Source organism: Myotis davidii, unplaced genomic scaffold (genome assembly GCF_000327345.1).
Source record: "Myotis davidii unplaced genomic scaffold, ASM32734v1 scaffold26, whole genome shotgun sequence".
Classification (NCBI taxonomy): Eukaryota; Metazoa; Chordata; class Mammalia; order Chiroptera; family Vespertilionidae; genus Myotis; species Myotis davidii.
The window spans coordinates 5,735,200-5,750,385 of NW_006299245.1; the positions used below are offsets into that span (position 1 = coordinate 5,735,200).

Genomic DNA, 15,186 nt, shown 5'->3' on the forward strand with positions numbered 1-15,186 from the left:
TACTCAACCCACTGATCGGCCCTGCTCTGTGTGTGACAGAGTACAAAGCCCCAACCCCCTTGATGGGCCCTGCTCTGTGTGTGACAGAGTAAAAAGCCCCAACCCCCTTGATGGGCCCTGCTCTGTGCGTGATAGGGGGCAGCGCCCCAACCCCCTGATCGGCCCTGCTCTGTGCGTGACGGGGTGGCATCGCAACCTCCCAATCTGTGCTTTTCTGTGTATGACAGGGGGTGGCACCCCAACTCCCCAATTGGCTGTGAGCCAGACCACGAGCTGCACCTAGGGATTGGCCCTGCCCTCTGCCACCTGGGAGCAGGCCTAAGCCAGCAGGTTGTTATCTCCCGAGGGATCCCAGACTGTGAGAGGGCACAGGCCGGGCTGAGGGACCCCCTCCCCCCTCCCCCCTGAGTGCACAAATTTTTGTGTACTGGGCCTCTAGTTTACACATAAAATATTACTAAAATCTTTCAGAGCTAAACACAGAGCCTCAGGGAGCTTGTGCACCACTGCCCAGCATTCAAGATCACCTACATGTTTTTTAGCCAATTTATTTTTGCATCACTTCCCAACACTGTTCTTGCACGCTGGTCTGGTTGGCTTCCTCACTGTTCTCCTTAGCTCTACATGTGCTACATCCTCTGACCTGTGAGAAGACCTCTCCTCTTTCAAATTCAACTTCCACCTCTTTCATCGTCAGTTCAAGTATATACTTAGATGACTTTTGTTTCTTCTTAATTTGTATGACATATAAAGTCTCTATTATGCTATCTATAAGTATATTACATGCTACAAGTCTTTTATCTACCCAGATTGCTTTTAATTAACAATACAATTGTTTGTTTATTTTTTGGAGAAGGGGCTTGCCTATATCTTTGTTTCTCTGTTATAATTTCTCATATCTTTTATATCCTTTAAATGCAGTTCAAAACTGGCACTTTACTAAGTGCTTGCAGATTGGCTTATTAACAAGCATCGATAATGATAAGTTGTTTTATTTGCTTTCATACTAGAACTAAGAACTACTAGTAGACCACAACTCCTTTTACACTAGAAATTTAGATTTATCAATTTTAACAAATTTGGGAAAGGATTTTGAGGTCTGAGCCACCTTACTATAGTTAATTATTTGCTTGTATATAAATTAATACATGAACAATCTATGACTTTATTCTAGTGACAGTAATTCATGATGACATTACTATTAATTAAGAGCAATGTAAAAATAATCACCAATAGTACGATGTATTAAGTCTATCATTTGCAATTATACATTACATAGTTATATGATTATACAGTCATATAAAAAAAATAACAAATATTAGCAATACATATTTACAAATAGACATTAATAAAACCCCAAACAACACCAAGAGTAAAATGGCCTGTATCAGTCAATGGAAAGTCAAGTACATAAAAACTCACCAGTAACCAATTCTTTGCTCACTTTGAAACTGTCCACCACAGGCGTGATGATCCCTTCAATTAATCCAAACATGCTGCTGAGGCCTAGATTTATCAGCATGAGGAAGAACAACACTGACCATAAGGGAGCCAGAGGGAAATGTGTCATCGCTTCTGTAAAGGCAATGAAAGCTAAACCAATTCCCTGAACCTCCTGTAAGATAGACAGATTAACAACATGAATACAGAGCAATTTTAAGTGATGGCTACATACCTCAGTTACAAAGAAGAGAAACTCTGAATAATGCCTTGAGAGACTGGAAATAAACATGCAGAATCACATTGTCTCCTATGAAACTGTGCCTTTCAACTAACAAGTTGATTGTGTTATCTCATAAAGAAAACAAATAAACCAGAATTTAAAAACAACAAAACACCTTTAAAGGGTAAGATTGTCTTTCCTTACAGGATTCAAGATTTTTATATTAATGACTAAAGGCCAGGTGCACAAACTCGTGCATGTGTGGGGTCCCTCAGCCTGGCCAGCGATTGGGGCCAATTGGGTCTTTCTTGCCCAGTCTCAATCCGGGCCAATGGGAGCCGGGCAGCTGGGGAGGAACACAGGAAGACCCCAGGGCAGGGGTGGGCAAACTTTTTGACTCGAGGGCCACAATGGGTTCTTAAACTGGACCGGAGGGATGGAACAAAAGCATGGATGGAGTGTTTGTGTGAACTAATATAAATTCAAAGTAAACATCATTACATAAAAGGGTACGGTCTTTTTTTTTTTTTTAGTTTTATTCATTTCAAACAGGCCGGATCCAGCCCGCCAGCCGTAGTTTGCCCACAGCTGCTCCAGGGCGTGTCCGGCCCTTCTTACCCAGTCCTGATCAGCTGGACCCCATCAGCAAGCTAACCTTACGGGTTGGAGCGTCTGCCTGCTGGTGGTCAGTACGCATCATAGCAACTGGTCCACCATTTGGTAGACCAATTGGTCAGACACACTTTGTAGACAAGAAAGACCATGTATATATATATATATATATATATATGTTTTTGTGTGTGTGTGTATATATATATACATATATATACACACATATATGGTTTTATCCATAATTATCTGCACATGATTCTTTTTTTTTATGTTCAGACCTATCCTGACATGTACATCTGACTAACCACCTCTGTAACAGTTCCCCCCATGCCAGCCCTTGGATGCCTGGCTCAAGGAAGATTGGAAGCAGGGTCCTAGCAGAAAATCACTAGGAGTGAATAGGGGATTTGAAAGGGTGGGTCAGATCAAGCCTGAGACCTCATGTCAGCAGGGCACAGGGGAACAAGGACCATAGTAGCCCTCCCCCCCAAAGCTGCATGCTCTGTGAGAGAGAGAGGCCTGCATGGGATCAGGAAGCGACATAATCATGCCACAGGAGGCCCTGACCCCGCAGCCATGAGTGCCCTTCACTCTGTCATCCACCCTCCCCTACCTTCCCTTCCAGATTCTGCACTCTGTTCCATGCTTCTATGTCTCTGGATCCACTTCGTTCAGTTTATTTTGTTATTTAGATTCCACGTATGAGTGAGATCATGCTGCACATGATACTTTATGTTTAGTCTCAAGTATCTTAAATCAAGTGATTAATGGCTAATTTCTCTATGACATTTTATTTTTGACAATACAGGGAAAAGGTGGTAAGCGATACAAGAATATTAGTGTTCACCTATTTTATATTTATTAAAATACATTATACTGGTTAAGAAAAAGAATTTAACCATAACTTGTTGAACACAATTATTAAAATGGCCAAAAATTATTAATGTATCAAAATAGTCATGCAATATGTGATAATCATGATACAATTTTTATATTAAATATTATACCAGGAAAGGTATCAGACTGATTTGATTTTATATAATGAAAATCACTTCATTTATATTCATATTTTAAATTACTGTGGATTAATCAATGAAATTGCTTTTAAAAGTAAAGGAAACCTTTTGTTAAGTTGTATGAGTTCCCTATAAATGTTGGAGATTACACCCTTACCGGTGATAGCATTGGCAAATATGTTCTCCCATGCAGTGGGCTTTTCTATTGTTTTGTTGATGGTTTCTTTTGCTGTGCAAAAGCTTTTTATTTTGATGTAGTCCCATTTGTTTATTTTCTCTTTAGTTTCCATTGCCCTAGGGGATGTATCTGCAAACATATTGCTATGAGAGATGTCTGCTATTTTGCTGCCTATGGATTCTTCTAGGATGTTTATGGTTCCCCAACTTACATTTAAGTCTTTTATCAATTTTGAGTTTATTCTTGTATGTGATGTAAGTTGGTGATCTAGTTTCATTTTTTTGCATATCTAATTTTCCTAACAGCATTTATTGAAGAAACTGTCTTGACTCCCCTGGTGCAGCCACTGTGGAGAACAGTATGGAGTTTCCTCAAAAAACTAAAAATGGAACTCCCATTTGACACCGTGATCCCACTGCTAGGACTATATCCCAAGAAAACAGAAACACCAATCAGAAAGGATATATGCACCCCTATGTTCATAGCGTCACAATTCACCATAGTTAAGATTTGGAAACAGCCTAAGTGCCCATCAGCAGATGAGTGGATTCAAAAACAGTGGTTCATATACACAATGGAATACTACGCTGTGGTAAAAAAGGAGTTCTTACCATTTGCAACAGCATGGATGGAACTGGAGAGCATTATGCTAAGTGAAATAAGCCAGTCAGAGAAAGATAAATATCACATGATCTCACTCATTTATGGAATATAATGAACAACATAAACCGATGAACAAAAACAGATCCAGAGACAGAGCAACATCGATCAGACCCTCAAACCTCAGAGAGAAGGTAGGGGAAGGTGAGGGTAAGGAGGAGAGATCAACTAAAGGACTTATATGCAAGCATAGGCCTAACCAATGGACACAGACAACAGGGGGGTGAGGGCATGAGTTGTGGGGATGAGGGGGTAATGTGGGGATAAGGACACATGTAATAACTTAATCAATAAAGAAATTTAAAAATATAAAGTAAAGGAAACCTTTAATGATTTAAGAAAGCTGTCCTCTGAAATAAAGAATGTGAATTTTAAAACTGTAACAGTCATTTTCCTAACCAAAAATGTCTTCTGGAGAATGAATCTTTTAACTGAATAATACCTATTTTATTGCTTAAACATAGCTACTAACTTTATTTAGCTCATCTTCAACTTTACAGGAACGAAGATCAAGAGCAGGAAACTCCTCCCCTTTCACTCTTTTAATGATGTCATAAACTTCGTGATAAGCTTCTGCGGTAATAGCTGAAAACTTGATGTGAGGGGGAATAATGGCCTGAGAAATGTTGCCCATTTTCAAAAATGTTTCAATCATTATAGCATTTCTGAAAAACAGAACAACATGTTAATGAACACGTAAGAGTTTGGGGGGGTTAATTTCTATATAATTCTGCCATCAAATGCTAAAGGAAATTAATACTCATACTCTGCAATGCATTTCTTATTTATGACGTTTGCTTTGAAGCCCAGAACTGCAAACACCACCAACGTGGCCAAGATAGAAGTAAAAAAATTGACTAAGGGCACCAGCACAGCATCAAACTGGCAGTTGTTGTCTCTCTTGTTGTAACTTGAAAAGGCGATGACACCACCAAATCCCAGATCGAGGGCAAAGAACACCTGAGTAGCCGCTTCTTTCCAGGCCTGGGGTTCCAGCATTTTTTCAAGCTGTTTAAAATGAACCATAACAGAAATCAGCTTCAAAGTAACAGTTCAGAATAATCTACATGGAATTAGTTGTATTGATGAAATATATCATCATCATATTTAAATCAGGGGGATAATCTGTTCTTAATTAGAAATAATAGTTTTTTCATTTGAAAATGAAACAAGGAATATGAACAAGAAATACTGTAGACAATCAAGCTTACAGAGGGAAATGTTACGTACATAGAGATTTTCTATCTACATGGGAATTTTTAAATACCTTAAGACAAATCATCAAAGGACTATTTAAAAGAGAAGTGAACTATCTTCAATTACTTCCTATTTATGTCTTTGTTTTCTTTCCAAAGCAAAATAAATCAATTATCAGTAAAAGTTAAATAATTACTTAACTAAAACACTGTTTTGTGTTTTCTGGTGGAAGTCTAATAGTCAAAGCAGATATTAATCATGAGTATGGTAGAATTAAACTATTTGTATTGTGCATATCCACATATGTGTTCATTCATATATTATTCATTCATTCAAATAGACTTTCCTGAAAGCCTTCTTTTTCATAATTAGAGAAATGCACCTACAGGGGTGGGCAAAAGTAGACTCACAGTTGTGAGTACGCAAAACAGAGTTTAATCTTGTGTCATTATTTATCATTATTGTATTATTTACTTGTCTTATTAGTATTATTGCTATTATTTCAGATCCCTATTTATCATTTACCTTTTAAGTAATGATGGCTGGTAAATTAAACCTACTTTTGCCCACACCTCCTATCATATCTAAGACCGTTTCAGATCCAAAGTTCTAAAGTTCTGAATCTGTGTTGAACATGTATTTCAAGTAACTCTGCTTTACTTCTTAAATAATTATCAAACCTTTCAAATGGAACAACTAATATTAGGTATATGTGTCAAAGACCACAATAAATAGTTAAGTTGGATTTCAGTAACAGTAGTGTTTTTAACTGGCATTTTGTCTTTTTTTCTTTTTTTTTACAATTGTGATGAAACTACCTTTCATGGGAGCAATGCCAAATACAGGTAAGAACATGAAATCCACAGACAGTTTCAGATACTGATTCTGCCACTTAATAATCCAAATAGTCTAAATAGTGCCCCCTAGGGTAAGTGGCCAGTCCTTTCTGTTTCTGCTTCCCCCGCTGAATCATGGGAGTAATAAGACACAACTTGCCACATTGCCTACCACACTCTCACTGTTCAAAACTGCTAAAATATATAGACTACAGTGGCAGGCACATTGATGAGCAATATATATATATAAACAATAATCCATGAAATTGTTGCTGCTATTATCTACATCTTTGAAAGGTTAAGGAACCTGCCTAAGATTGCACAGCAGTTCTGGGGTAGAACAGAAATGTGAACACACTCAGAGATGACAAAATCCATGGTTCTCTCAAATATTAGAATTATTGCTCAATTCATTTAGCTATTATTGAAATGTATGACTTTTTCATAGCATAATAATTATTATACTTATAATGTATGTATAATTAACTGAGATAGGCATATTGTTTATTGACCATTGTTATCTTAACTAATTCTGTGTTAATCTACTACTACAATCAACTGCTTATCTCCACTTCACCCACTAGGTGGCAGAAAGCACTTATTTACTAAGGACATTATTCAGATTGCTATACTTCTAAATCTCCATTCACAGTTTAGGGAATATTTCATGTGTTTAGGTACTTAGCAATGTAAATTAAAAGTAATTAACACCTTCTTATTGTTATTATATCAACTATCACACCGTATAGTGAACTAACACAGAATCTTATCTACAGTCAATGAAAAGTGAGCTGAATAAAGAATTAACTATATTTTAAGTGATCTGTAGACCTGGTTTAGAATGTTAATAATGCTTCAGATTTGAATATAGGGACCATGCAAAAAGTGCTATAACAAAGGGTTTAAATTCCAAAATATCTATTTGAATCAAATATTGAGAACTATGTCTCAAGCAATTGCCAACTTAGAAAAAGGTGGTATGCCAGAAAGTCATACCAAAGCTAGTTAGTTGTTTTAAACTTAAAACACTTTTCTTTTTTAATATTATAAATAATGTTGGTCACTAAGTTATGTCCCATTTGAAGGTGATTTGCATTATAATGTAGCTAAAACTGATGAATCATAACTAGTTACTCAGTGAAGTGTCCCAACAATGATAAATGTTAAACAGGTCTTATGAACCACTCAAAAACACCAGACACCAATGTCAATATTTTTGCTACTAGAGAATGAATACCAAGTTAGAACCAGATACCTAAAAAACACAGCCCTTTGTACACAGTATCAAAGCAGCTACCAGCAGTGACAAATAATTCTTGGGAAGCTAATATCTTCTGCCCAAGTCTCACAAGATGATCATTCTTCAAGTAACTTCCAGTTGCCGACCCAAATTTGAAATTGTCTGCCTTAAATAGTATTAGCAAAGTAGTAGTGAGGTATAAGTTCATTTCATGACTAACCAAATAAATATACATCTCAAAACTTGGTTTTCTTTCCTGTCAAATCAAAATACCTGGTCCACAAAGATTGTTGTGCGTGTTCAGTGTGCCCAGCACTGAGTTCAGCACTAAACTGAATGACAGAGCATACTGAAGTTCTGAGCCTTTTATGAAATCAAATGAGAATTTTCGTAAAATGTACATTTATTTACAAAAGTTACAGAACTTCTCAAACTCACCAAGTAAATATTATTTTAGAAAGTACAAAATTTCAAAACAAAAAAAGATTGATTTTCTCTGAGAAGGGATTTAACCTGGGTCCATGGATTTTATATCTTTTGTCCACCTCCTGACACAATAAGAAAATGAATATGTTCTCTGGTAAGAAGTTCCTATTATTGTCTTTTTAAAAGGGATCCATGACACAAAATGTTAAGAACCCACTGAAATAGAAGGAGAAAAATAAAGACTGAAAAGTTCTAAAATTTACAAGTATAAAAATTGGAAGTCAATTTAATATAACAGAGAAATTGTTAAAGTTTCAATAGTGACAGCCTTAATCTAGAACTAAAATGGGACATTTAAAATTGGAACTAGATAGAGATAATTAAAGACATATAAAAGCTCTGGTTTATCTAGGCTAGATAACATAACAGCTATACTTTGAAAGCCTAATGTATATATGTTAGGACAATTATCTCTGGAATCAAACTGTGGGAAAATTTTAACAACAAATATAATGATTTCAAGATCATAAGCCTTAAATAGAAACAAAGTACATACCTGAGGGGTAAACATGTGGCGGATGCCATAAATTGAACCTTCTAGAAAGAGTGATCTGACTAGGAAACATATAAGTATCACATATGGAGACAGAGAACTAAAATACACAATCTGCAAAGAAAAAAACAAAAATAGGTGAGACACATATATTCTTTTTTATAGTTCAGATTGTGTTCTGTTCTATGATTTGACAGTTACTATTTTTATATGGTTAATAAAATGATTAATAACTTGTACAGCCATCTGAAAATGGCTTATTAGTCTTGATTTTATGACTTATTTAAGATCTTGTTTGAGATGTACTAAGAAATAAGAAAGTTCTATTTAATCTCCTTTACAATAGTCCAGAGATATTGTGTAATTTGAATAGTGTTGATTCATTATAGTTTATAAAATAAACAATATTTAAGAGAAATAAATGGGCACTAATTCCCTAAAAAATTCTTACTTTATTGTTTTAGGTTAAAAAAAAGTCTTTTTTTTTTCATTAACCAAACTTTCCTTATGATTCTGTCGAGCTTCTGGACTAGAGAGTGGTCCCTTTTAAATCCCCCAAGGAACTTAAACAAATAACCATCGGCTTCAGAAGCTTTGCTTTAAGTTAAGCAAATGTTTTTTACAGAAAAATAATGTCCTATCCAGACATTTACTGCCTCCTTGATATCTCCAGGGGGAAGCCTATTAAGTCTCTAAAATATTTCAGATTCAGAAGGTAACTTCTCAGTTTTCCCCAGACCCATCCTCACTCGTCTCCATCTCAGTAAATGGCCCACCATCCATCCAGTGGCTGAAGTTAAAGGTTCAGAAGTAGTCCTGCATTTTTTGTAGTATTTTCCTGACTGGTTTCAGGCGTTTAACCAGAGATGACTTGGATTAGCTCATCCCCTGCTTAACATATCCTAGGGACTTTGAATACAGTTGAAATAAAATCCCAATTCTTCCCTCGGACCTGCAAAGCCTTACACCAGAGCCCTATTTGCCTGTCCCACCACTCACTTCCCACTGAACTCTAGTCCCGCAGGCCCTTGTTACCTGTCCTAAGACTAAGCACTTCAACTTAAGGCCAGAGCAGGGCTGCACTCATCTCCCGTATCTGCACAGGAGTTTTCTCCTTGCTATTTATGTCTCAACTTTATCTGTTCCAGGAAGGCTGCTTAGACCAATCTAAAACAGCTGTGCCTTCTTCCATCCAATATCACTAACTGCCCTCCCCTGTATCCCATTTACCCTGTGTGACATTATCTTCTTTTATTTACAGGACTCAGCATTGTTGAAATTATGTTTGTTTTGTTTGTTTTTTTGGTTTGTTTTATGTTTGCTTGTTAATTTCCAGTCTCTCCTACTTGAATGTAAACTCTGTGAGGTCAGGGGCCTTTTCTCTCCTGTTCACTATCATATCCCAAACACCTAATACAATTGCTGGCACATAGTAGGTAACAATATGTATCTGTGGAGGGAAGGAATGGAGGGAGGGTGGGAAAAATGAAGGAGAAACCTGTGTAGGGCAAGTAAGAAATATTGAATCCAGTAATACCTATAGACAAACAGCATACATATAAATATTATAATTTACACTTCTATAGTTCTATCCACTGTTATTTAATTGCATTTATTTTTATTTTTAAATAGTATGTATTATTTTTAGTAATTGAATTTAATTGTACTTATATTTAAATGCATGGGGAACACCCTAAGAAAAAATTATCTACACTAATAAAAGGGTAATATGCTAATTAGACTGGACATCTTCTGGGCATCCTTCCAGACAAAGCCACGGTGCCAGGGGCCAAGGTAGAGGCAGTTAGGGGGTGATCAGGTTGGCAGGGGAGCAGTTAGGGGGTGATCAGGTTGGCAGGGGAATAGTTAGGGGGCAACCAGGCTGGCAAGCAGAGGCAGTTAGGGGCGATCAGACAGGCAGGCAGGTGAGCAGTTGGAGCCAGCAGTCCCAGATTGCAAGGGGGATGTCTGACTGCCAGCTTAGGCCTGCAGGGATAGGGCCTAAACTGGCAGTCAGACATCCCCCGAGTGGTCCCGGATTGGAGAGGGTGCAGGCCGGGCTGAGGGACACCCTTCCCTGTGCTCAAATTGTATGCACCAGGCCTCTAGTCTATAATAATAAAAGCATAATAGGCTAATTAGACTGGACAGCTGAACAACCTTCTGAATGTCATTCCGGACATCCTTTCGATGAAGCCGCAGTGGCGGGGGTCAAGGCACAGGTGGTTAGGGACAATTAGGCTGGTAGGCAGAGAAGTTAGGGGAGATCAGGCAGGCAGGCAGGCAGAGTGGTTAGGGGTGATCAGGCAGGTGGGCAGGCAAGCAATTAGGAGCCAGGAGTCCCAGATTTTTAGAGGGATGTCCAACTGCCCATAGGGATTGGGCCTAAATGGCAGTTGGACATCCCTGAGGGGTCCTGGATTGCTAGAGGGTGCAGGCCAGGCTGAGAGATGCCTCTCCCATGCATAAATTTTGGGAGTGCAAAATAAAGTCCGTGCACCAGGACTCTGGTACTATATAATAAAAGGCTAATATGCAAATCGACCAAACGGCAGAATGGCCAGTCTCTATGATGAGCACTGGCCAGCAGGGGGCAGAAGCTCAACATAGGAGCTGCCCCTGTTGGTCAGTGTGCTCCCATAGGGGGACACCGCTCAGCCAGAAGCCGGACTCACAGCTGGCGAGGGCAGCAGCAGTGGCGGGAGCCTCTCCCGACTCTGTGGCAGCATTAAGGACCCCTTGGTGTCCCGGACTGGAGAGGTCCCAGGCCAGGCTGAGGGACACCCCTCCCCTCAGTGCACAAATGTCATGCACCAGGCCTGTTGGTCAGCGTGCTCCCATAGGGGGACACCGCTCAGCCAGAAGCCGGACTCACAGCTGGCGAGGGCAGCAGCAGTGGCGGGAGCCTCTCCCGACTCTGTGGCAGCATTAAGGACCCCTTGGTGTCCCGGACTGGAGAGGTCCCAGGCCAGGCTGAGGGACACCCCTCCCCTCAGTGCACAAATGTCATGCACCAGGCCTTTAGTTATGAATACAATCCCAACATACTTAAAATCAATATTTTAATTTAATTATCTATCTATATATAAAAGCCTAAGTGGCCAAACGACCTGTCAACCGGTCGCTATGATGCACACTGACCACCATTAAGGACCCCTTGGTGTCCCGGACTGGAGAGGTCCCAGGCCAGGCTGAGGGACACCCCTCCCCTCAGTGCACAAATGTCATGCACCAGGCCTAACCAGAGGGCAGATGCTCAACATAGGAACTGCCTCCTGGTGGTCAGTGCACTCCCACAGCGGGAGCACTACTCAGCTGACTGATGGGTGCCAGATGCTGTGCCCATGGCTGGCGAGTGCAGCTGAGGTGGCATGAACCTCTCCCGCCTCCATGGCAGCGCTACCACATGGTGGCAGTGGCAAGCACAGTGGGGCTGAGATGAGCTGGAGCAGCATGGCGCCTGGCCTGGGCTCAGACTCCTCTCCGGCCACCTGTTGCTTTGTGCATTACTATATCCATTGGGGGATGTCGGACTGCCGGTTTCGGCCCCTCAGCCAGGCCTGTGGGGATTGGGCCGAAACTGGCAGTCCGACATCCTCCAAGGGGTCCCAGATTACGAGAGGCTGCAGGCAAGGCTGAGGGACCCCATTGGTGCATGAATCCATGCACTGGGCCTCTAGTTTTTAATAAAACATAATTTTATAATCATTTAAAATTGTTTTAATTCCTTAATTACTTGATATCAGAATACCTTCAGATGGAGTACTTTTTATTCTTCTGATTGCCTACTTTTAGTATTCTTTAAATTTTCCAGCTTATGTATCTACTTAAATAGTCTTGATCTCACTTGAATTAAAGCTATTTTTTATGATTCTTCTTCACAAATCTTGATGCTAGCCAGAAGTAAGAATTTACTTTGTAAAGGAGTGTTTTTTTTTAACAGAACTCAAATTTCCTGCCTCATAAATGACTTACTTTCATTAATTCGACTTACTTTAAAAGTGAAAATGAAGGCTACACAATATAGTCTGAATAGGTTATGGTTTTTCCAATAACTGTGGCATATTATCAGCATGTTCTTAATATAACTTCAAATTAGAGACTAAGAGAAGAAATGACTCTTCCTGTACTTTTATTTGTCCAGGCTGATCACACCCATAATAAGTCCCTCTTGCCCATGTTCCATAACCAACTCATCAAGCAAAATTATTGATTCTACCACTGAATTCACACATATATCTAATTGTTTCCAAACTTACTGATGTGTCACCATTAAAATAATTTCCTGGTTACCTAACCTCCAGATTTTCCCTTCATTCCTGAAATCCATCATCTACACTAGAATGATTTCTCTAAAGTAAAGATTTGATGGTGTCAATGAATAGCTAAAGATCCTCAAATGGTCTACATTGTTTGGTATGTAACAGCCAATCATTCTAACAGTCCATCTACTGTTAGAATGTAAGTCAACTTACATTTCAAGTTTCATCTCCCAAGAGCTGCACGAGTTGTATGTAAAAGTCATAAAGGTGTGTGTACCCAGCAATCTTTGGGCTTTGTACATGCTATTTTCCATGCATCCATTATTTTTTCTCCTCAAACACATACTCTAGCCCCAAAGTTACCTTCTCTATGAAAACTTATCCCAGATCCATGTTAATTTCAGTGACTACCTCTAAATTTTAAATTTTTTTATTTGTTGATTTGAAAGAGAAAGAGAGACAGAGAGAAAGAGAGAGAGAAAGAGATCAATTTGTTGTTCAACTTATTTATGCAGTCATTCATTGATTTTTTTTAAAAAAATATTTATTGGTTTTAAAGAGTGAGAGATCATGTTTTGTTGTTCCACATATTTATGCATTCATTGATTGATTCTTGTATGTACCCTGACAGGGGATTGAACCCACAACCCTGGCGTATTGGGATAACATTCTTAACCAACTGAGCTACCCAGCCATAGCCCATCATGCATTTTTTATATACCTCTATTACTGCATTTATTCTGCTGTAATTATCTATCTCACCCATTAAATAATGGGTTCCATGAGGACAAAACTGTGCCCTATTCATATTTTCATGTTTGTTAATTCCTAACATATAGTAAACACTCAAAAAATGTACAGAATTTATACAAAGTTAAGTTTTCCTTTATGCATACATTCCATAAAAATTAAACTCATCTTTATTCTGAAATATTTTTAAAATTGTGAACTAATTATTTTGTCAGATCATTTCAATTTTCATTTACTAGTTCAACAAGTATTTGAGTTCTTAAAGACCCTGATTTGGATTCAATGAGAAGACTCTAGCATAGCTTCCTAAAATGAACAATAAAACTTTATATTTAGCCCTAGCCAGTTTGGCTCAGTGGATAGAGTGTTCACCTGCGGACCAAAGGGTCCCAGATTTGATTCCGGTCAAGGGCAATCGGTCCAACATGCAGGAGGCGGCTGATCAATGATTCCCTCTCATCACTGATGTCTCTATCTCTCTCTTCCTCTCCCTACCTCTCTGAAATAAATAAAAATATATTTTAAAAAATTATATTTAATGTGACACGGAGAAAAATAGTGACCAAAAATTTAAACATGTAAGTAGTATTATGTAGGTCACAGGTAAAACACACACACACCAAAATATTAATTATTAAATTCTGAGATTTAAGATGAATCCGAAGCCAGCTTTTTACAGAGGTGTCCAGATGAATGTCAATATACAATTAAATAAGTTCAATTAATTGGTTCAATTTGGTGTCTACCATTTGAGTTTTTAAACTCAAATTATTTCTTTAATCATATGGGTATAATCTTATCATACCAAATAGATACCTACTATTATTAAAAATAGGTTCATCTACCTCTCTATATGTAAAAGTCTACACATTCTCCTTACAACACTTTATTTTATTCATTGCTAAATGAAATTATTTTTCAAATATGTTTATTGTCTTCCTCTGCCACTAGACTGGACATTTCATGAGGGAAGGTGTTTCGTCTGCCTTGTTCATCCCTCTATCTTCAGAACAAGGTCAGTGCCTGACACATAGTAGGTGCTCAATCAATATATATGTATTAAATGATTTGATGAATGACTGACTACCTCGTCCAGAAAATGCACACTTTTAAGAACTGAGAAATGAAACAGTGAAATGTTTTTTTGGCTAATTTTAAGACCCTCTGGATCTTGACAACTGGAATGGCTTTCAGTAAGAGATTAGTTTATCAACAAACACATTGTCTGAAAATATTTCCATTCCACCCAACCACTGAAGACCATAAAACATACGAAATAATTTCGTTAGTTTTTTTTAATATTAAAATGCTTATTATAAACACACTTTGAGAAAGTCATTTTCTTTGAGGACTTTATAGCCAATTCTGGCCATTTGTTCTCCTTAAACATGCTAATTTTGCAGAAAAATTAGGTTTTATAAAACCACTAAAGGCCCAGTACACAAAAATCCCTCACCCCAGCCTGTGCCCTCTTGCAGTTTGAGACCCTTCAGGAAATGACCACGTGCAGGCTTAGGCCCACTTCCCGGGGGATTGGGCCTAAGCTGGCCGTCAGACATCTCTCTGGTAGACTGGGAGCCCTTGGGGGATGTCCACTTGCCAGCGGGGAGCAGGCCTAAGCTGCAGTTGGACATCCTTAGCACTGCTGAGGAGGCTGGAGAGGCTCCCACCATCACCGCTGTACTGGCAGCTGTCAGCCTGGCTTCTGGCTTAGCAGAGCTCCCCCTGTGGGAGTGCACTGACCACCATGGGGCAGGTACTATGTTGAATATCTGTTCTCTACTGGCCAGTGG

General features: G+C 38.8%; 1 protein-coding gene across 2 annotated transcripts in view; it reads right to left on the bottom strand.

Moving 5' to 3' along the window:
- SLC6A15 (solute carrier family 6 (neutral amino acid transporter), member 15) overlaps positions 1-15,186 on the bottom strand; it is a 47,725-nt gene that overhangs the window by 11,997 nt on the left and 20,542 nt on the right. For both annotated transcript variants that reach the window (XM_006774716.2, XM_006774715.2), the window contains exons 6-9: positions 8,385-8,495; positions 4,896-5,137; positions 4,602-4,794; positions 1,423-1,615 (exon numbers count right to left, since the gene is read on the bottom strand). In XM_006774716.2, the coding sequence (XP_006774779.1) occupies positions 1,423-1,615; positions 4,602-4,794; positions 4,896-5,137; positions 8,385-8,495 (739 nt within the window). The remainder of the gene's footprint in view (positions 1-1,422; positions 1,616-4,601; positions 4,795-4,895; positions 5,138-8,384; positions 8,496-15,186) is intronic.